Source organism: Penicillium crustosum, assembly GCF_028827405.1.
Source record: "Penicillium crustosum strain IBT 35664 chromosome Unknown utg000001l_segment0_segment0, whole genome shotgun sequence".
Taxonomy (NCBI): Eukaryota; Fungi; Ascomycota; class Eurotiomycetes; order Eurotiales; family Aspergillaceae; genus Penicillium; species Penicillium crustosum.
In genome coordinates, this window is record NW_026623122.1 from 4,148,108 (window position 1) to 4,169,843 (window position 21,736).

Sequence of the window (21,736 nt, forward strand, 5' to 3'; positions counted from 1 at the left end):
CTTTTCCACTAAGCCGAGACAATGAAACGTTTCAAACTACGTACATATGTACATATCGGAATTTTGCATTCTTCCCTAAACCCTCAGCTGACTGTATCTGTACTACTTGGATTAGAGCCTCCGATTGTAAGTTTTCTGTTATCTGGTATCTTGTATCTTATAGATCTAAATATGGTGACTTCATGCAGATGTCAAGCACATGTTTTAAAACATCCGAAAGAATGGAACACGCTAGGCCTATTCTAGACTCTCCCCCGCAGTTGAGCCAACGGATTGGCTCGTGGGACCGGGATGAACCGACCAATCAATGTGAAGTATAGCTGTTTCAAGACTAGTGTTTCTAGCGTCCCTCGTTCACGGGTTCTCCTTTCTCTCCTTTCTCTCTTTTTGTATTTTTTTTATTTTCATTTATTTTCGGGATGTGACTCTAAATTGCCCAGATCTCCCAACTTTATTAGTTCAAACCCCAGAACCTTGGAAGCTCCCGTAGTAACCTTGTAACCTTGGAACCTTGTAACAAAAAATACTACATCCCCTTTCCCCAGTTCTCACGCGACAACCCGGTCTACCCGTTCAAAGAAACAGTACCATCAGGGTGTAACACTGCTATCAAAGCGGCATGGCCCCCAATCAACTAGACCCCGCAAGTCAGCACCCCTGTCCAATTGGATCTACCACCAATATCTACTCTGTATGGACTCTCTTTCTGAAGGCCCGCCACATAAAGCTAGCTCCAGTCCGTGACCCAACGAATACTACCCTGCAACACTATTTTGATCTATCTCTTGATTGTAATCTGGACTTAGCTCTCGCTTGGCCTATATCTCTCTTCGAAAAGTCGGGGTAGGGGTACATCGTACAAGAAATTGAGAAGCTGGCTATCTATCTTGGTTTAATTTTCTTTTGGTTTAAAGATCCCATGCCTCCTTTTTCATCTTACCCTCTCCCCCAACACACCTCTTAATCTTCTTTACACATTTTAATCCTCTATTCTTCTACGGCTTCCGCCTCCATTCATTATGAATACATTCATGAAGAATGAACGGAAGACTCCCGTCGAATATTCTGCCGAACCTGACCCAACACCCCGACCCCCAGGATGGATGTACAGGTCCAGTAAGATCGGCAAGTTCTCGACGAGTTGGTATGCCTCGCCACGCATCCAACTGGGCATGGTCGCCTTCGTCTGTTTCCTCTGTCCAGGCATGTTCAACGCCCTAAGTGGAATGGGCGGTGGTGGAAAGTCCGACCCCAGCCTGGCTGATAAAATGGTATGATCTGCACACCCTCGGACACTTTTGTTTTTTTTTTGGTTCTCTACCTGTCTCGTGCACCCCCACTCTTCACCAATCTAATACTCCGAAACTCCGATTTGGTCGCATTTTATATTGTGGTATTCGCGCTCTAACAATCAACAACCAGAACATCGCATTGAACAGTACCTTCGCCGTGGTGGGTTTCTTCGCCGGAACAGTCGTCAACCGTATCGGCGTCCGTCTTTCTCTCTCCTTCGGTGGAGTCGGTTACTGCATTTACTCCATTAGTCTCCTCGTCTCCGAACATGCATATGTCCCTGGTTTCAACATCTTCGCCGGCGCCTTCCTCGGTGTCTGCGCCGGTCTGCTCTGGGCCGCACAGGGTACCATCATGATGTCTTACCCGATCGAGCAGCAGAAGGGTCGCTATTTCGCCTGGTTCTGGGGTATTTTCAATGTCGGAGCCTGTATCGGTAGTTTGGTAAGACAAGACCACTTCCACCCCCCGCCTCCCCCCTTACCTGGCCCTGCAATCCCAATTGGCTCTACATCATCCAACAACAACTAATATGGCAATTCAAAGATCCCTCTGGGCCAAAACATCCATGTGACAGAGAACAAGACTGTTGGTGATGGAACCTACATCGCCTTTATCGTACTCATGTTCGCAGGCGCATGTCTTGCCCTGTGTCTCTGCGACGCAGACAAAGTCGTGCGTCCCGACGGTTCCCGCGTCATCCTCATGAAGAACCCCTCGTGGAAGTCCGAGATCGTCGGATTGTGGGATACGGTTCGCTCGGAACCATGGATCATCCTCCTCTTCCCTATGTTCTGGTCCTCCAACTGGTTCTACACATACCAGCAGAACGCTATTAACGGCGCCTACTTCAACACTCGCACCAAGGCGCTGAACGGATTCCTGTACTGGTTTGCGCAGATCGTGGCAGCTGTTATCATGGGCCCCTTGCTTGACACCGAGCGTGTTCGTCGCTCTATTCGTGCTAAGGCAGCCTTGACCGCACTGTTCGTTCTCACCCTCGTTATTTGGGGTGGTGGCTACGCTTGGCAGGTTAGGTACACCCGTGAGGATGTGAACCCCGATATCACGGGTTTCAAGGGCTGGGATTGGACTACCAAGGGATACGTTGGTCCTATGTTCCTCTATTTCTTCTACGGCATGTACGATGCCGCCTGGCAGGGCATTGTCTACTGGTAAGATCTCCTTCGTTTTCTTCCCTGCAATACCTCGTGACTGACATTCTTTCTTCTAGGATCATGGGCGCCCTCGGTAACTCCGGTCGCAAGCTCGCCAACTTGGCAGGTTTCTACAAGGGTCTTCAATCCGCCGGCGCAGCCGTGATGTGGTCGTTAGACGAAAGAAAGATTCCCTTCATGAACGAATATGCCTCGAACTTCGGTCTGCTGTGCGGCTCGATCCTCGTCGCCGTTCCTGTCGTCTTCTTCAAGATCAAGGACTCTGTTCCTGCGGAGGAAGAGATCGAGGGCACGGGTGAGACACTTGAGGATGTCCTGCCGCCTGGCGCTATTGAGTCCAGGCATGTTGGTGATGAGAAGATCTAGTTGATCAGAACTAATATGAAACCCAAGGGAATGGGATGGAACGTGATCTTCTTTTTTTCTTTTTTTCTTTTTCTTTCGTTCTTGCGATGGGCGTCTTGTTGTTCTGTGATGGATCTGGAAGCGCACGTCTTGATCGTCGACTGCCTGGTTTGTTTTCTTTCTTTTATGACGGCCCCCCGATTTGTGATTCCCCGGCCATCTGGCGAGCATATTTGCCTGTGGTGCACTTTGGGCCCCCTATCTTTACGAAGTCGATTTTAATGGTGAATTGTTTCACACTCACGATGGCATGCCTTTTCCTTCTTGTTTTCTATTCTGCAGGGCTTGCTTTCTGCTTCGCCGTTAGAATGGAATACAATCACATAAATAATGGAGAGACTTATTTACGTCTACTATTGATCCTATTTGTAAAAGCATCATGACCTAGAGCCATTGGCAGAAAATCGGTTGCAATATTACTGGTCGATAAGTTCAACAAGCCTACCTAGTGCAGAGAGACCTTCATCGTCTCCTCTGCAATCTCCGCCGAGTTACATCTCAAGATATCTATGTAATTTGTCTGAGACGGACTATCCGGCAGACCGGGATTGCCCATAACCAACTATGAGGTGAGCCACATTGTTCCTTTACTAGAGGCATACTTATGGCTCCTGGAGAATGTAACCCTATATGAATCATAGACAGTAACCGTTTTACTATTCAAGAAAAGAAAAAGAAAGAAATAGACAATTAAGCTATCTATCCACTGAGGATCCTACCTAACTCGCATATCTCCCTCAAGCAGACATCGAAGCCGAAGACGATGACGTAGAGTATGACATAGGCAAAGAAGAACAGCAAGACAAGGGGGTATTCGCTTGTCGAAACCAGAACAAAAGAGAAAGAATAATAAAAGCAGGAAAATGAGCAAGGACTTGACGAAGACCTGACAAAGACAATGCGTTGTATTCTGTTGTCGTGTTGACTCTCCGCGGAAAAGACTTGTCGGCCGCGTAGCCTCTCCGACACATTTTCACTTTCACTTCCCCGGGAATGAAAAAGAAATTGCAAATGGAAATGGACCTTTGCTGGTCATGTTTTCCGAATGTCCAGGAATGAAATCTACCATGGGTAATTTGTCATTGTAGGGAGGGGGTGGGTTTGTGCGACGTACACAGACCTGGCGGAGCATAAGGTGCCTCGGAGTCGGATTGGCTGTCTTCCTCCGGGCGCTGCGCTTCCCATGTTAAAAAATAGCAGATTGTGTCTATTGATAGACTTTGTGGCATGGTGAGAAAATATTAAATCGCGCAACTGAGCAATAGGTCGATGCGATGTCGTGTAAGCGAGCAATGTAAAAGAATGAAACCTGAAAACTCAGGCTTTCGAAACCGGCAAAGCAAGTTTACTTGGTGAGGAGGTTGAGATAATCAGCCACGATGAGGGTAACCATGCTGTAGATGCAAGTCAGTGGGGAAAAATCAAAAGTTGGGGTAAAATAGTGGGGGGAACTAACGCATGAGGAGCGATTCGGACGTAGTAAGTACCGAATCCACGGTAGAAACGCAACCAGCCCTCTTCCTTGGCAACCTTGCGCGCACAATCCACCAAGCCCTTGTAAGGAACCTGTCCAGTCTTGGGATCCTTCTGTTGCTTCTGAAGACGGGTCTTGATGAAATCGAAAGGCAGAGACAAGAAACTAGCAAAGAAGCCAGCAATTCCGGACGCAGCAAAAGTCTGATTCTGAGCGGAGAGAGAAGTATGTTGCTTAAGCTGCTGCTTTGCCTCAGAGAAGAAAGTCAATTGACCCATGTTGAGGGCCATGGCACGGACAACTGTAGGCGAAGCACCAGCCCACAAGGCAGCGAGTCCCTCGGTGCGGGTGATACGACCGAGAGCATCAAAGACGGAACGGTAGTTTGCGCGAGCCTCGGGGGCCTTCAGGCCGTCGGACTGCATGCGCACCAGAGCCAAGTCGGCCGGGTTTCCAATCATCGCTGCGATTCCACCGGCAGTCAGTCCTGCCGCAGCACGCTCGGCGAAGGTAACTTTTCGGTCTGCGGCTTCGGCGCGGGCATTAAGCTTCTTGATGAATGTCTCGAAGAATCCCAGACGTGCGGTAGTGTAGACGGCTTGGCGGAGGATACCGGCGGACAGACCAGTGTATAGATCGAGGACTTTGCCGGAGGCGATGATATCGCGAGTGATACCGAGAGCGGATGGGCGAGGACCGGTGCGGGCTCCTTCGCCGGCGAGCTGCAGACGCACCTTGACCATGTCGACGGGTTGGATCACGGCGGTTGCGGTCATACCGGCCAGTCCGCCGTTGATGAAGGGCAGGGCATGGCGGGTGTACGGGTGGTGCAGGAAGTCGGGGGGGATTGTCAATGGCGGCCTTGGTTGCGGTTTGGGCAGAGACAGCGGCAGTGCTGGCACTGTCCTTGATAGTGGATGCCATAGTCAAGTATTAAGATCCTAGATCAAGGTCAATATGATGCACGATCTATAGACGTGGAAGGATCAAGAAAACATGGGAGATGCACTAACAATAAGAAACTTTTTCAGAAGATTAGCAAGATCTCTTTGGTGGATTTAGAAGCCACGGGGACTGTTCACGGGTTTCTTGGACCATGGTACTTACCGATGACGTAGTTTGATATGACAGATTCAGGTTTCAACAGGTGGCGATGGTACAGTTGAAGAAGAACAAAGAACAGAAAGTAGAAGAGAGAGAGAATATGAGGGGAGAGACACAAGAAAAGTCACCGGACAGAGAAGGTGCGGGGTGTGATGTCGTGTAGAGAGTCAAGTACTCTGGTACAACTATACAGAAGGGTCAAACCGGGGACAATCGGGGCCTGAGCTTGTCTAATATAATGAATCTCAAGTAATCCCAAGTAATCTACACAACCGTGAACTCATTCCGAACCGGAGATTATCCCCCTTCAACCGACTTCCAACCGATGGCTACCCGCGGGTTCCCCGCCCAGGGTATATGGAGATGACAATATGGAGACGGGAATAATATCAGGCATTTCCCTCAGCGAAAGTCGCTAGAACTAGGACCTCTCCACCAAGGTTCAAGTGTTGGACCAATGAGATCTGCATCATTTCGATTATTGATGCACGGATTATCAATGCACGAACGTCAACCTGTCTGCATGCTACGGAGCTTGTCAAAATGCGGGGGGATAGCTTGACGATCCTGCATTCCATGACCTTGCTTTTTTTTCCATAACAGACGCATAACCAGGTCAGAAGAGTGTCTAGATAATCCTGGACTATTTCTAATATTCTCTTATGTAGAACAAACTCCAAATTGTCATCCCCTTTCGTTGACGTCTTCCAACTAGATCAACACGGCAGATATATTAGTGCCACGAGCTAAATTCGGAATCCCCACTCACACTAAACCCTTTTGGGATTCCCCACGATAACTTATCGGGATCCCGGTCTTACCTGCTGATATAGGTACATACCCGACACCGCGTATAAACCCTCTCCGGGCATATCTCGGACATCAATGACTGTCTGCAATTGTGGCTGCAGATTTTCCATGGATACATACCCTGTTCAAGAATACATACCTCAAGTTATTCCCAGCACAATCTCCCAACGGGATCAATTCTCCGTTGGGTATTCACTACAAACGCACGGATAAGCCGTATATCGGACTATGATCGAATTGTTGGGCTTTGTCCCAGTGCCTAGAATTCAATAGCCTGGACTAGCATATGGGCGGGGCGAACAAGTCTAATCGGCTATTCCACCTCAGTAATTCTCTCCCGCTTCCCTCGGGCCAACGATCCGAACTTGCTCGTACGGCAGTCCAATCGGCCGAGCATCATTCCGCTGACGCTGTGGTGGGCCCGCCCTCACACCATCCCCCTGGTCGTCGACCAATCTCATCTATTGAGATTCTAAATGATCCCCCTTTCCTGGTGTGGAGCTGCGGCTCGCGCTACTATTGTTGAGTTGACACGGCGAGGCTGCATAGATTCCTCCGGTTTGGGCTTGCTTCTGGCTTCTTTCCGCCGATGACCGGCAATAATTATGTCAGGTAAGCTTCTAAAGTGGATTCTCACCCTGTACCTGGTGCTGCGTCTGCTCCATGGTATTGGTCGTTTGTGACGATTGCGGATATAAGTTGTCAACTTCGAACATCGTTTCGAGAGGACCGGGCATATCGGTAAGAGGCAGCGGAGGAGTGTTCTCCGGACAATATTGACATTTGTTTGTCCGGGGATGATGACCCTTGATTATTTGTCCGGAATATGGCACGGGGAATAGGCGGGAACTTGTTTTGATCGAATAGTGCTCGAATTGGTGTGGTGGGAAGGTCACCAAAGCGATGCGAGACTAAGCTATGAGCCGTGGATGCCCAACCAAGATCCAGCATCGGATATCACCGTTTGATAATATTGTACGACCCGCCAAGTCCATGTTCGAGTCATTATACTCTCTGTTAGAGTCCGAGGCCCCGGTGTAATCCAAGTCCGGACTTCAAAGTACAAAGAAGACAAATTGTCCAACTAAACAACTCATCCGCATAGCCACGGACCTCTTCGATTCCCACGAACATATTCAGCTCTCTTCATCGTCCTCCGACAAATAAAAAAACAACTCACACTGGTCTAAAATCCATCTAACAAACCCGTCAACTTCTAGTAAACAACATCAACCAACGCTATTACTACACCAAACCAACCAATCGTCAAAGTCTAATTGCCGAATGCGCTCCAAAATATCATCTGCGGAATCCACTCCGTGCCTAGCTCGACCAAGAGTTCCCACGCGGAAGGTGTCAACCAAACTCAAAGCGCATCACCACTCCCACTTCTCTCCGCGGAAAGGGTTCTCGGCAAGTCGGGAACTCCACCGGCATCAAGCCTCAATTTAGACCCACGGGCCCTACCGGCATGGGAGTTCGGGAACATTGCTTATGTATGGCGTTCCTGGATAGGGGGTATGGCATTGAGGAGCCGGGGCCGGGTTGTAGGAGCGGGAGTGAGAGGTTCAAGGTACCTCTATTTAAGCCTTGACTTCTAACCTCTTGGCATATTTGACCAATTCATTTTCATTTGCATCTTTCCGGGCATCTTTGGATATTTAACATTCTCAGGTGTTTTCCATCCGCCACCACTCTCATCTTCGATTAGTTCTCTCCACCGACCACTTCGAATTCTCTTTCTATGTTATCGTTGCCGGACAGAAACTCGGAGCGTGCCCAAGCATAAAGTCTCCAGCGTCCTCTCACAAGTCGGGAAAATCGGGTTTGAACTCTTCATGAGCAGCGACAACAAAATCACATAACGCTCGCCGAGTAGGATCCATCAAGCTGATACCCGATGGCGTGCTGTCATCGATAATTTCGATCGTATCTGTCAAATAGACAAGCCTTGTCAAGGGTGAACTTCAGTACTCCTTGAGAAACGGCTGGAAACAATATTTCATCCGAACAACGGCACATTGCTCCAGGTCCTCAGCAAGAGAACGATGGGCGAATGGGTAGACTTTCGCATGGAGAACAATATCCTCCCCCGTGTAGCTTCGGCGATTGTGTGAGGAGCCGGACCGAGCACCTAGATAAACTAATCAGTATGCCGAGAGCCGAGTTGTTGAAAATTCGGTGGACTTACTGTGTTCAGTAGTTGACGGTGCTGTTTCCTGTGGAGCTGTGTCTTTTCTTGACTGCCGTCCCCATGGGACAATGTAATTTCGACCATAACAGAAATTCAGGACACAGTCGATGGTTTCTTCATCAAACTCGGACCAGTCCAACGTGTTTTCTCCGGCAGCTTCCTGTGGTCCGGCAACCATGGTGGTCAACGCAGGTATGCTTTAGATGAGTGGGTCAGGCAAGACATAGAGAATGGCCTTGTCTTTCCCCACACGGGCCTTGATCGGGCTTTCGCTGTAAATTCTTTCGTTCATCAGTGTTTGAATGTGAGGTAACGGAAAGGATGGCTTTGTTACCTGTGAAATGGTGTCTCCTCTCTTGAGCTCATGATAAATGACACGCAGTGTTTGAAAGAAGATGGAGGAATGAAGATTTGTCAGTGGGAGTAAGGGAGTTGAGATACTCAATAGGTCTGCCTAGGTGTACCCTGCAATCACTCAGGTCCCTGCTTTGCGGAGGGGAGAAAGTTATAGTGCGATTTGTTTGCCGCAACTCCAGGTTTCTTCAGTAAACGTCTTTGATGGGATAATGTAAGGGTTGAATGAGTTGAGACTTAAGCAAGAAGAAAATTCAAGGAGGACTGCAGAGATATATTTTATATATCAAAGAATAACGCAGCTTATCTTCAAACTGCAGAGGTTATTCTTCGGCATCTATCTCATGAATCATAATTATATAAAGTTCTAACAACCAGAATCGACAGCAAGATCGTTAATCTTTGGTATGATTGGAAATTTAAAAAGCTGTTGGAGTTTTCCATTCGACCAAAAAGCCTACATATGCAGTAGTTGAGGGTCTTTCTAGCATTTTCAACAAACGCTTTCCTCTATTTATATGTACTATCCAAAATATATACAATCAAACACAGTAAATAACATAAGAGATTGAGTCATCCTTTGAATATTTCCCACAAAGGCAGCTTTGTTGGTGTGATACCATATATACCACAAACCCCTCCTGGACATCGTTGATCATTTTCTATCGTCATTCGCATATAACGTACATTTACACATGAAATTTGTTGAGAAAAGTCTATGAGGAATATATAATTATAATCGGATGATTTATTTGCTATTTCCTGCACTGTTTGCCATGGAGTTTCCCCCGGTGAATCCACCCCCAAAAAACATTCTCTTCCTTCTCCATTCTTCCATCAACAACACACCGGACATCCCAGAATGCGACAACTTTGCAAAACGAAAACGAATATACATAGCCTTAAAGGGTATTTTCGGTCTTGGTTTTACGCTCTCAAGGTAAGCCTTCTCGCTGTAAAAGCCATCCCGAAGGATCCGAGCTAACATCAACGCGAGACACTACATGATGCATCAAACGCCCTCTCACGCGATCTCACACGCGATCTCAAAAACATCGTGTTCCCCAAATTGGAATGTCTGTCTCCTTCTGTCCACTTTCTGGAAAAAGGGGAGAATATTCTCTTCCCAGACTGCAATGTCCCAATCTCCATTATATAATCTTCCCATATATGGATATTGAGAATGAGAAGAAGAATGATGACATGGGGTCTGATGCCACCATTTCGATATGTGTTTGTTCTACTTAAATTTTGTTTGATGCAATACACACATGTTGCAATGCATTGTCCATGATTCACTTTGCTTCTTGGAGATTCTATCTTCCATGCTATCATGGAAGTACCCATGTCTTGGAGTTCCTATCAGATACACCTTCTCTTGTGATGATGACCGAATATCGTGCGCCCCCCTTGCCGAAGAAATCCAGCCTTGAGCCACACGCTAATATTTACTAGTTTGCACGTCAACTTTTGGTCGATGATCCTGCAAACCTTGCGGCGAGAAGGATATATGGGTTATCTCGAAGATGCAGAGAGCACCCATTAGAACCCCCCGAGTTGTACGATACGATTTGAGTGATCTACGCAAACACTACATCACCTACACTAAAACCCGATCAAGCCAGACGAGTGCTTCCCAATTTTGTGGCTGTCAACTACATACATTTTCCAGGCCACTTCTAGCTACACAATGGGCCTAGTGGAAGTTTTCTGGTGGAACTCAATGAGGTATACTCAGCCTAACGCCATTCAGCGAGAAGCTAATTCGGACTTACCATCCTTCGCTAGGCCTAGTCGACGGTGTCTGGGCCATGAAATAGTTAGACAAGAGGTCCATTGGGGGCGTTTCCATTATGGACGAGAAGGAATCACTGTTCCAATGCACGCTTTTGTGAAATTCAGACACATCAGCCATACTTCTGCAAGGGGACTGCGTCGATCCCAGTCAATGCCCACCGCCCACTTGTGCTGTAGGTCAGCGAGAAACGAGATAATGCATCATTATCTCCCGAGTTGAGGTATCAGCGAGGGAAAGGAGTTTAGGTAGATGGTACCGGACATGGATGTTCCACATGATCACTTCACTTCACTTGAGGATAAATCAAAGAAATAAGCTATTCAACAGCCGACTCCCATGTTATCTGAAGGCTAGAAGGCATAGGTATTTCGTGGGGTCTTACAGATATAAGCAGCATTGTCCATTAAGGCAAAGTGCATACTATTTGTCCGTTGAAACTCTCCTTGTCATTTTAGTTAGAGTTACATGTACTACACATAGAAAACATATAGTTATTGTCATACTGTATAACTATATGTTTTCTATTAGACTACAAAAGGGAATGCGAAGTCAGTATTGAAACGTATGATTGCATTGACTATCATGTAAGGAAAATTGTCGTTAATATCACTACATAACTCCATTCAGCCAGTCAAAATAGATGGCAGAAGATAAAAAGCAAAACCCAAATCGGGGGGAGATCAAAGCATATCCATCGCTTGTCCCGATACAAGCGACAGACGTCGGCGAGAGGATCCGAAGATCATCACCAAAAAAACAAAAGCAGCACGCCATGCAAATGACTTATTCATCCTGTTTGGGAGAACAAGAAACAAGGAGAAAAAGAAATTTTTAACCATCGCTCGAAACCCTCTAAACCTGGGGAGCAGCGGCGAGGACTTCGGGAGTAGCCTCGTCGGAGTACTTCTTGAAGTTCTCGTTGAAGAGGACAGCAAGCTTGGTGACCTCGTCCTTGAAGGATGTGGAGGCGGTCCAGCTCTTCTCGGGGTTGAGGAGCTCGCTGGGGACACCGGCACAAGAGGTGGGGACGGGCAGGTTGAAGGTAGCGTAGGTCTCGTACTCGGCCTTGGCGAGCTCGCCGTTGTGGATGGAGTCCAGGATGGCACGGGTGTACTTGAGAGGGCAACGCTTGCCGCCAGTGGTGGCACCGGCGCCAACCCAGCCGGTGTTCAGGAGCCAGGCGTTGACCTTGTGCTCCTTGATCTTCTCGGCCAACATGTGGGCGTAGCGCATGGGGTGAAGAGCCAGGAAGGGCTGAGCGAAGCAAGAAGAGAAGGTAGCCTGGGGCTCAGTGACACCGTCCTCGGTACCGGCCATCTTGGAGGTGTAACCAGAGATGAAGTGGAACATGGTCTGCTCGGGGGTGAGCTTGGAGATGGGGGGCAGGACACCGCGAGCATCACAGGTGAGCAGGATGATGTTGGAGGGGTGGTTGTCGGACACGCAGGGAATCTTGGCGTTCTCGATGTACTCAATGGGGTAGGCGCAACGGGTGTTCTCGGTAAGGGTGGCATCGTCGTAGTCAACAACGCGGGAGACGGGATCGAAAACGGTGTTCTCGAGGACGGAACCGAAGCGGATGGCGTTGAAAATATCGGGCTCCTTCTCGGCGGAGAGACCAATGCACTTGGCGTAGCAGCCACCCTCAATGTTGAAGACACCAGTGTCGGTCCAGCAGTGCTCATCGTCACCAATCAGCTTGCGCTTGGGGTCAGCAGACAAGGTGGTCTTGCCAGTTCCGGACAGACCGAAGAAGACGGTAACATCGCCATTCTCACCCTGGTTGGCAGAGGAGTGGAGAGTCAAGACGTTGTGCTTGACGGGCATCTCGTAGTAGAGAACGGTGAAGACACCCTTCTTCATCTCACCAGCGTACTCGGTACCAAGGATAACCATCTCCTTGTCGGCGAAGTTGATAGCCACAGAGGTGGCGGAGGTCATACCCTCAGTGAAGCGGTTGGCAGGGAAAGAACCAGCGTTGTAGATGACATAGTCGGGGTGGAAGTGCTCAAGTTCCTCGCGCTTGGGGCGGATCAGCATGTTGCGCATGAAGAGAGCGTGGTAGGCACGAGCGCAGACAACGCGAACGCTGATGCGGTAGCGCTCATCCCAGCCGGCGTAACCATCGATGACATAGATGCGGTTGCGGGTGTTGAGGTAGTCGACAGCACGCTCACGGTTGATACGCCAGACCTGTGGGGAAATATGTCAGTCACCAGCCTTATTGACGTCATACACGTGCCTCGGGCCAAAGGCGGGGGATCGTGGAGCCGCAGGTGAATGCCGAGGGAATACCGAGGGGCAAATAGGGGCAAATTGAGAGGCAAAAAAGGGCAAAGAGACGGGCAGAGGGAAATATTCTCAAGATGAGAGGGAATGAGGTATATTTCGGCAGAGACGGCATTCCAATGGGTTGCACGAAGTCATGCCGAAAAGCTTGACCTCCCGATGCATATGCAAGGGATCCCAAGTGGATCTCTCATCGGGCCCATCTGCAAGGGTGTATGCTCCCAACATCGACAATGAAATATCCAGTAAATCGCGCATAGAGAATAAAAAAAAGGTAACTCACATCAAGTGTCATGGGCTTGTTTACGGGTCCCCACCAGATCTCGCTTTCTGAGGAAGCTTCTTGGACGATACGCTTATCGGAGGGGGAACGACCAGTCTTAGCACCAGAGTATGCGCTCAAAGCACCGCTGGATGTGACAGCAGTACCAGTCTCGTAGACAAGAGCATCTTCGTAAAGGGCAGGAACAGAGGGGTTGGCAATCTAAGGCATGTTAGTCAATGAGACGAGATAGACAGCGACATAAGACATAAATGTCAAGCGCAAGGATGGCGAGGTCTTACAATGGAGACTCGGTCGTAGTCAATGTGAGCAGTCTCGTGAAGCTCCTCCTCAAGCTCGGTGTGACCCTTGCTAGGCCTAAGTGAAGACAGTTAGCGACGATAAGGTTAAGGACAGTGAGGTAAGACAGCAACATACTGAACACCACCGGGGTGCAGCGCAGTGCGATTAACAGATGTGGCAACCATTGTTCTGAGTGAAGTAGAGTGATAGTTATTGTTGCGTTGTTTCGCGATTTGTTGTTGAGTGAAATCTGAAGCCAGAGGACCTGGAGAACTGGAGCGGCCGAGGGGTATATAATCTTTTCCAGCAGAGGCCATAGTCACGATCGGTCTTGGTATGAAGGAGGTTCTCGTGCACTTTCGGTAGTGTTTCTCCACAGTTCCACGGGTGATGTCGGGGCTGAACGCCGAGCTGAAGCGGACACGCGGTTGGTGATGGGATGAAGCACTGTGGGTTGCAAATGCCTGGAGGCGCAGTCCGACTTGACCCGAATAGTTCAAATGGCACGAACTTGATTCGGAACTAGGGGGATCTATGACCGGGAGAACTATGAGTTCTAGAATCAAAAATAACTCATTGATATTTTTTTTAGTGAGTAGTGTGTACAAGGAGAAGTTGAAAAGTCCAGTTCATGTTCTTTTATGCTTGCTTTGACGGATGCGGCAAACACTTCAACCTAGGTTAACTTTTTAGAATTTCGTCAATCATCTACAAATTAGACTATCTTAATGAACAAATGAGTTTTTCTATTTCATTCAAAATCTAGGATTTCATCCACGGACGAGAGGAATGACGCGCAATGACTTCACTAGGTCGATATACTTCTGAAAAAGGGTGGCCCAGGCAAAAATCGCGGGGAGCTGACATAATCTTGTCGATCAACTTGGACCTTCAAGATCTCTCTTTTGTTTTCGGCTTATATCAACCCGAGCAGATATCGGAATGTCTTACCTGTTGCCCGTGGGAAAGATTAAAAAAAAATGATATATCTCCCTTTGAACCCGGATGACGACAGGTTCGGCTGCAAATATCGGAACAAAATGTCTGGGAGCAGGATTCAGGAGCAAATAACGGCGTTTAACCAGCCGAGGATGATGCACATGCATCCATTGATCGCGGCGGCGGGGACCAATCAGAATTCATACATTTCCACCTCCTAGGATGGTCGGGTGGGCAGAAGATATTGCCGCTGGGTCCTAGGCCCTATTTTTACTGGCTTTGGCTGAGCGGCGATAATCGCTCGTTGTGGTTGTGCAATAAGATCCAACGCCAGGCTCCGAGTAGTACCTGGGTCTCCATACTCCAAACCCCAAGCCCTAAGAAAATCCATGCATATTACGTCCCAACGCCGAAAAGTATGGCCTAGACCAACGGACTTGGAAGAATGACTCCTAAATAATATGCACATGAGCGGTCTGTCGTAGTTTGCCATGGTCTGCCATGATTGTATGAGTTTCTATCGGTCGCCGTCGCCGTCGCCTCTCGGGATGTTCAGCTGTGGCTTGTGCAATACAGTCAACCCCAGATCCTTCTCCCCGTTAGCGGCGGATCCCGAACCGGCTACGGGCCTCGGGATCGTGACCTTTTTTTTTCTTCTTTTTCTTTGGTCAAATTCCACCCGGTACCATTCTTCGTGAAACAATTAGTTATTTTTGCGCGATTTGTTTCATCTTACGTAGTGACTGGTCTTTTTTAATCCCTGCTGATCATTATATTTTTTTAAATTTTTTTTTTCCTTGCGTGTGACACGAATACCAGCTGGAAGTATGTCACGGATTTTGAGGCTTTTTTTGTTCACACCCTGAAGGAGTAAGGGCTGGTGGAGAAAAGGGGGTTTCCCCCTGTCTCCTCCACAAAACGGAATATGTATAGACATAGCCGTGATCTTCAATCTATTCACGCATTCCGGGAACTTCGCTTTGCCCTTTTTCGTCCACACCCGTCGCATTTTCTTCTTGATGTCCATTATCCGGACTAACATTCACCAACGTTACTAGCATGTAACTAGTAGATTCTCGGTCCTTGATATCAATCACAGCCAATCATTTCTGAAACTTAGCTTCCTAATTTACCCGTTGTGATATGATTCTGGTCTTTCATTCGAGTCTACCTATCTAAAATATCTGCCCAACCAGCACCGGTTGTTTGAAAATGGCCTGGACCATTTTGAAGGGGCACAAAGATTGACTTAGCTCCTAATTTCCCCGAAACCGACTCTAGCCAGCTGCACGTCATTGTTGATATTATTACTTCATTCCACAGAGTACAAAACTAAGTTCAACTACAATATGAGAGCCTAAGAGAGCATTAGACCTAATCTCGTCCCTAATCCCATGACTTGTCACATTGGGTAGTATTGCTCCGGCCTTTAGACATTTCGGTCGACGCGCACTTCTTGGCGTCTTGGCTTTTATCTGGGGAAATTGTCGCGTGGTCTCATCCTAGCTCGAACTGCGGATGCGGGGTATACTTTAATGAGCTACCAGTAAAAAGACACAGAGGATTAGCCCGTGACCTGACTCGGCGATTTCCATCTAATGATGTAGTTGAGTTTGTGAATTGCAATTCGGCCTGCCTTGAGATGCCACGTCCTAGTGCATTTTTCCGAAGTTGAACCTGTCGGCAATGGTGAATTAGGAAGGTACTTAGGCAAGCACTGCAGGTTTGACGGTGTGTTATCAAATGCTATACAACCAAGTAGTTTTTTACTTTTGCTATTGCTGTTATTGCAGTATTAACATTTAGCAAAACATCCATGGAGCGCAAAAAAAAGATGCCCTCGTCCAGGATCGAACTGGAGACCTTCGGATGTCAATCTTGTTACCAAGAATGTCATATTAAAGGATATGAGACCGACGTCATGACCAAACTAGACCACGAAGGCTGTCGACCGAGTTGTCGGTTAGACCACTCGGACCGATTGTCTCCAACGGCGCAGGAAATGCCAACATGAGGAGTGGAAGAATACTACAGGTTGGGTGCTCGTCAAAATGAGACCGACAGCTCCACTAGTGTTGTCAAGTGTATATTACTTCAAGGTTTTACTTCTCACTAATTGACGTAATATTCGAATAAAACTTTTCGAGTCGTTTCTCAGCCACAATGACTCAAGCTCATTCCGCATTGCCTTGAAAAATGAAATGTGCAGCTAGGTGGATCCCACGGGTTCATGGGGATTCTCCACTCACTGAGCTTCGATAGATCCTTCGCCAACCTGTCACGGGGAAGCTGCCATCGTTTCTTTCGGGATGTGTACTTTTTGCGAATATGGTGCTATATCTGTGTACCAGGCTATCACAGATGGATAGGAATTTTGGGAAATTATGGTTGCTCAATATCAGCGATGCTTACTCTGCCTCCCTCCCGTTCTGCGTTGGTAGCTTCTACAGTAATTTCGAGGCCACCCAAGACATGCAAATAATTCATAGGTATGACATCTGACTGGAAACATGCGCGGTTGCGGTGTACGTAGCATTTTGGGGGTCATCACAATTCTATGTATGACAATTCCGCACAAAGCGTTAGTGAACATTAAAAGGAATGTATCTGGCACCGTTGTTCGTGAACATGCCGATGCCAAGCTGGAGTATAGTGATATCATGCCCTTCAGGTAACCACTAAGGGTTTATCTGATCCGCATGGAACTCAGATCAACCAGTATACCGTGGTTTAAGATGGATAAACCCTACTAGTATTTCGCTGGGAAAGTACACGGTTTTGTGCACATATATATTGAACTCCCAAAATCTTGAACCTAAAAAAGAGCCAAACACTCTAGTACAAAACAACCTCATTACTGGTAGCTCCAGCCTCGACCCACCCACCGAGCAATTTCCTTGCAACTCCCGCAACAAGCTGGTGGTAGTTAGGCGGCGGGACAGCACCAGGAGGAGGCTTGCGGCTTGGATCACCAGCAATCCACAAAACTGGATCTTGCGAGATACTAGCGACATTCTCACGCAATGCCTCAATATCCTCCAAGTCAAACCCACGGCCAAAGATTATCGCACGCACAGGCCGACTGTAGTCTTTTGTGCCGACGTCGTTCACGTGGGGGGACTGAGGATCCCGGCCTGCGAGGAGGTGTGGAATTTCAGATTGTGCTGCTGAGAGGCTTTGGATGAAATGGGTTACTATTGGGTATTAGTAAGCCTGTTCTGAGATAACTCGGACTATTTCTAAATAAAGAATAATATGCTATACTAACCTTCGAATTCGGGAAGGAGGAGCTTAGATACCGGCTTGCCGATCCCGGAGTCTAGGGCACAAACGACGATTGGGAGAGGGGAGGACATTGTGGAGATGTGAGGAATCGGTGAAATGATATGCATCCGCTTTTTTAGTGTGATGGAAATTCGAATTGAGAAATTATAAAATGAGCAGACATCCCCTGTATTTATCTCGAAGTTCGGAGTCCGACCTACTAGATTTGGCTCGGGAGCGGAGACTATACAGCCCCACCAGTGTCAGTTTTGGGACTAGTGACATACATGTTATTAACTTGGGGCTATTGGAATCATTCAGTATTTACTCCGATTTATAGATGCCTGGTATTCATAACATTCACGCTCATTACCTACCTAGGTATATAGTATGGAGGTCTAGATAAATTAAGTTATGCTTTATGCTTTGCTCCACATATCCACATGGAAAGGCAATCTGTCTAGACGTCATACATCAATCACCATTGGGGATATTAGCAATTTACTGCGACAGTTTCCTTTGAACAACATTCAGATCATAACTCGCACAGTCCTCCTCTGCTGGCTACGCGATATCTGACAGGGATCATCGGGTACCTGCATTCAGGTCCAGTGACTAGCAACTCATCTCATGCGTCCACATAAGCACGACATATCAGCAATTTTTCGGCCATTGAAAAAAGAAAGAGTTCACCTTAGTAAAATATGGCATCCACTCCACCCCCTCCATCCCGCTCCGCCCTGAGCAGCAAGGCCCACCGATACCGCATACTCTCAAGCCTACTCTCCCTGCTAGACCGATACCTCTCCTGTCCACTACCCCCAGGACCAAGCGTCGAAATCGCCATTCCCTCAACAGTCAGTAAATCTCCGGGATTAGTCCAACTCTACTTCTTCACTGCACCTTCAAAACCCCTCTGTCCTCGCAAACAAACCAGCCCATGTCCGCCCCGCCCCGTCCTTATCAACTTCCACGGCGGTGGCTTCTCAATCGGCCACGCTCGCGATGATGCCCGCTGGGCGGGTACAGTGCTGAAAGCCTGCCCAGAAGCCGTAATTGTAAGCGTCAATTACCGGTTAGCCCCAGAGCAATCCTTCCCCGTCGCGCTGGAAGACGGCGTCGATGCTATCCTATGGCTATGGCAAGAAGCGCAAAAGTACAATCTTGACAAAACCCGCTTCGTACTCAGCGGATGCAGCGCAGGCGGGAACCTCGCCCTAACAGTGCCATTCCGACTACACGAAGAACTGGAGAAAAAGCGCTGGGCCTCGATACGCGAGGAGATTGCGTTGGCTGGTCTGGTGGTATTCTATCCTAGTACAGACTGGACACGAACGCGGAAAGAGCGGGATGCTACGAATCCTATCGCCGAGCAAAAATCCATGATCTCCCCTTCTATGTACAAGTTATTTGACGATTCGTATCTTCTCCCTGCGAGCCTGCCGAAACGGCAGGATACGGGTCGGACGGATATGTCGCATCCTTATCTTTCGCCTGGTTTGGCACCTGCCTCTCTGTTGTATGCGAGTTATCCATCTGCTGTGGCGATTTATACTTGCGGGTGGGATCAGTTGCTTGTTGAGGGGAATACGTTCCGGGAAAGGCTTCGGGGGTTTGTTGAAGAAGGGAAGATGGCGAGTGTAGGTGGGTTTGTGGTTGAGGATGTTGCTCATGGGTTTGATAAAAAGCCCTCTTTTTGGAAGGGGAACCAAGTGCGTGAGAGGATGTATGGGGATGCTGTTAACCAGTTGAAAGCGATGTGGAAGATGAATTGAGGTAATTTCGGTGCTCTGAAGGCACCTGGTATAAATACTAGATTAGTATAATAATAATATTTAACGTATCCACGCGGCACCCTCTATGCTGCCACATTCCACGGGCTCACATGGCTTCCAAGATCAGTGTATGTTGTAGATGTGTAGATGTGCACACATAATATATGGATCTCAGGCCACAAAGGATGCTAACACCAGCAGATCCGCCCTAGGTGATTTGGCATCATGTTTTTGTTTTCATGGACGATGGGGACCGTTGAGGATATGAAAATTGAAGGTAGCTTATCGGGTTGGCGGGCATGACTACTCTGGACAAGAGGCTGGCGAGGGGATAATGTGGAGGCCATGGTGACGGAGTATATGAGCACTTTGACAAACAGAATCAGTCAGTAGTGGCGTATTTCCTTTTGCTCGTCTAGCTACCTTGGTCAAAAATGGATCTAGTAGTAGGTCTTTGAGCACTGCCTCTCGTCTAGGGAGGCCGGCAAGGTGATGTGGAGGCAATAACGGGGTATGAGTTCTTTTGAATTGAAAGTGAGGCGAGGATAGAGAGAGGGAAAAGAAGGGGAAAGCGACCTGATGAGGAAAAGACGATACAACCTTGCTTGTATATAGCCTTGTCACGTAGACCTCAAAAAAGAGGTCTTTTGAGATGTCTTTCCTGGGCTCTTTCTTGGGGTCTTCTCGGAAAAGTACCCCAGTGTCTTTTTTCAAGATATTTCCCCCTTATTGGCTGTTATATCTAGAAGGATAAGAATAACCAGCTAAATATAGAATATAGGCCATGAAAAAGGTGTGAAATGTGTATGACTTTTTCATATGTAACTTATACATATAATTAGGGGATTGGTACAGGGACACCCCCCACCTGTAATCGGACACCCCCTTCAGTAATCCGACACCCCTTTCAGTAATGGGACACCCCTCTGCCTGAAGATCCAGGCATTAAACATACCGCCTTCTCAATCGGGTGCGACACTGGATTCTGCCATATATTTCTGCCATATATTCTGCCACCCCCATATAATTCTGGTTTACATAGTAAAAAAACACTCCATTTTGATCAGAAAAAATCGTACATTTCATTGGTTTCTGTATTGATCTACTCTACAAATTGCATATGTTTCGTTTTAGATACCTCCACGCGCGCGTTTTCGTCCTCGGCCATATCCTCGATCACCACTGCTAGCTTCACTATTGCCAGTTTCACCACTGCCGGTCTCACTACTCCCGGTCTCACTACTGCCCTGTCCTCGACCGCGTCCGCGTCCTCGTCCTCGTCCTCGTCCTGTACCACGTACCCGACCTCGGCTTGATTCCCATGATGATGGGTCTCGGTGGATAGAGGAGCTCTCTCGTGTTAATGGATCGGGGGAAGACTGGGTATTCTCGGTCTGGGTAGTTGGTAAATTCCTCGCACCTCGGGGTCGTCCTCGTCGACAAGCACGAAGGGGATCTTGTATAAGAAGCGAGGGGTCAATTGGAGGAGCGTCATTAACACTATATAAGTGCCAATGTTGATGGAAAAGGCCTAGTTCTAGGGACTTCTTCTCGTTCTCATACTCCTTAATAATATAAATGCACGGAAATCCAGAGGTATTCTTCGAATTGCAGTCATAGATAGGGTAAATTGGTCGTTTCCCCTCTCCTCCCTCTGGTAGATATCTCTCGTATACCTCCTTTGTAAGTTTAATCGCCCGTAATGAGATCCGATTAGTGAGAAGGCGGTAAAGTAGCGGAACTTACTTTCTTGGCCTCCGAATCTTCTGACTGTCAATTCCATTCTTGAGCTTGGTAAATTGGAGGTTGACTGAGCGATTAAAACTGCGAAGTACAACTAGTAAATCGTTATTTGATACCTGGAGACCAAGCTTAAGAAGCCAATGAGCACCTTCAGCACGAGAAGTCGCAATTTCATTAAGATGAAGGTACTGGGAGGTATAAATATAGAGAAAGCGCTCGGGGCAGTCATCAAGCCATTCCTTTTGTATATACTCGACCAAAGGCTGGAAAAGGGGATCATTGTACTGTTCTTTAAAATCTGCCTATTGACGATAGTATTCCTCTATTGTTATCGCGTAAATAATACGGCCCCATCTTTTAAGTATCTTCTTCTACCCCTCCTCGACTTTTTCGCGGTCTTCTTTAGCTTGTTGGGCTTTGTTTTGACGCTGAGAAGACTGGGTAGACTGGGTAGACTGGGTAGACTGGGTAGACTGGGCCTCAGTAGACTAATTGCGATCACGGCGGGCTTATGCGACTTGATCGGCTAGAAGGGGACGAGCAACCTTTAT

At 47.8% G+C, this 21,736-nt stretch overlaps 7 protein-coding genes across 7 annotated transcripts; 2 read left to right on the top strand and 5 right to left on the bottom strand.

Annotated features, from left to right (window-relative positions):
- Window positions 1-1,019: 1,019 nt before the first annotated feature.
- N7487_001563 (DUF895 domain membrane protein) lies at window positions 1,020-2,837 on the top strand (the record flags this gene model as incomplete). Its single annotated transcript, XM_056869311.1, has 4 exons — window positions 1,020-1,271; window positions 1,423-1,737; window positions 1,840-2,468; window positions 2,528-2,837. 4 exons carry the CDS (start codon window positions 1,020-1,022, stop codon window positions 2,835-2,837), a joined length of 1,506 nt encoding a protein of 501 aa, XP_056734095.1.
- A 1,384-nt stretch (window positions 2,838-4,221) lies between these two features.
- On the bottom strand, window positions 4,222-5,448 carry N7487_001564 (putative mitochondrial dicarboxylate carrier protein; the record flags this gene model as incomplete). The annotated part of the gene is made up of 3 exons (XM_056869312.1): window positions 4,222-4,270; window positions 4,333-5,251; window positions 5,433-5,448. The coding sequence occupies 3 exons, from the start codon at window positions 5,446-5,448 to the stop codon at window positions 4,222-4,224; spliced, it is 984 nt and encodes a 327-aa protein (XP_056734096.1).
- Window positions 5,449-8,231: 2,783 nt separating this feature from the next.
- On the bottom strand, window positions 8,232-8,636 carry N7487_001565 (uncharacterized protein; the record flags this gene model as incomplete). The annotated part of the gene is made up of 2 exons (XM_056869313.1): window positions 8,232-8,398; window positions 8,456-8,636. The coding sequence occupies 2 exons, from the start codon at window positions 8,634-8,636 to the stop codon at window positions 8,232-8,234; spliced, it is 348 nt and encodes a 115-aa protein (XP_056734097.1).
- Window positions 8,637-11,171: 2,535 nt separating this feature from the next.
- On the bottom strand, window positions 11,172-13,781 carry acuF (phosphoenolpyruvate carboxykinase PCK1; the record flags this gene model as incomplete). The annotated part of the gene is made up of 4 exons (XM_056869314.1): window positions 11,172-12,803; window positions 13,183-13,383; window positions 13,464-13,539; window positions 13,600-13,781. The coding sequence occupies 4 exons, from the start codon at window positions 13,779-13,781 to the stop codon at window positions 11,463-11,465; spliced, it is 1,800 nt and encodes a 599-aa protein (XP_056734098.1). The 3' UTR covers window positions 11,172-11,462.
- A 3,457-nt stretch (window positions 13,782-17,238) lies between these two features.
- N7487_001567 (uncharacterized protein) lies at window positions 17,239-17,759 on the bottom strand (the record flags this gene model as incomplete). The annotated part of the gene is made up of 2 exons (XM_056869315.1): window positions 17,239-17,597; window positions 17,672-17,759. The coding sequence occupies 2 exons, from the start codon at window positions 17,757-17,759 to the stop codon at window positions 17,239-17,241; spliced, it is 447 nt and encodes a 148-aa protein (XP_056734099.1).
- A 612-nt stretch (window positions 17,760-18,371) lies between these two features.
- N7487_001568 (uncharacterized protein) lies at window positions 18,372-19,442 on the top strand (the record flags this gene model as incomplete). Its single annotated transcript, XM_056869316.1, has 1 exon — window positions 18,372-19,442. The coding sequence occupies one exon, from the start codon at window positions 18,372-18,374 to the stop codon at window positions 19,440-19,442; it is 1,071 nt and encodes a 356-aa protein (XP_056734100.1).
- A 1,102-nt stretch (window positions 19,443-20,544) lies between these two features.
- N7487_001569 (uncharacterized protein) lies at window positions 20,545-20,937 on the bottom strand (the record flags this gene model as incomplete). Its single annotated transcript, XM_056869317.1, is given in 3 exon segments — window positions 20,545-20,730; window positions 20,744-20,836; window positions 20,863-20,937. The coding sequence occupies 3 exon segments, from the start codon at window positions 20,935-20,937 to the stop codon at window positions 20,545-20,547; spliced, it is 354 nt and encodes a 117-aa protein (XP_056734101.1).
- Between the last annotated feature and the right edge of the window lie 799 nt (window positions 20,938-21,736).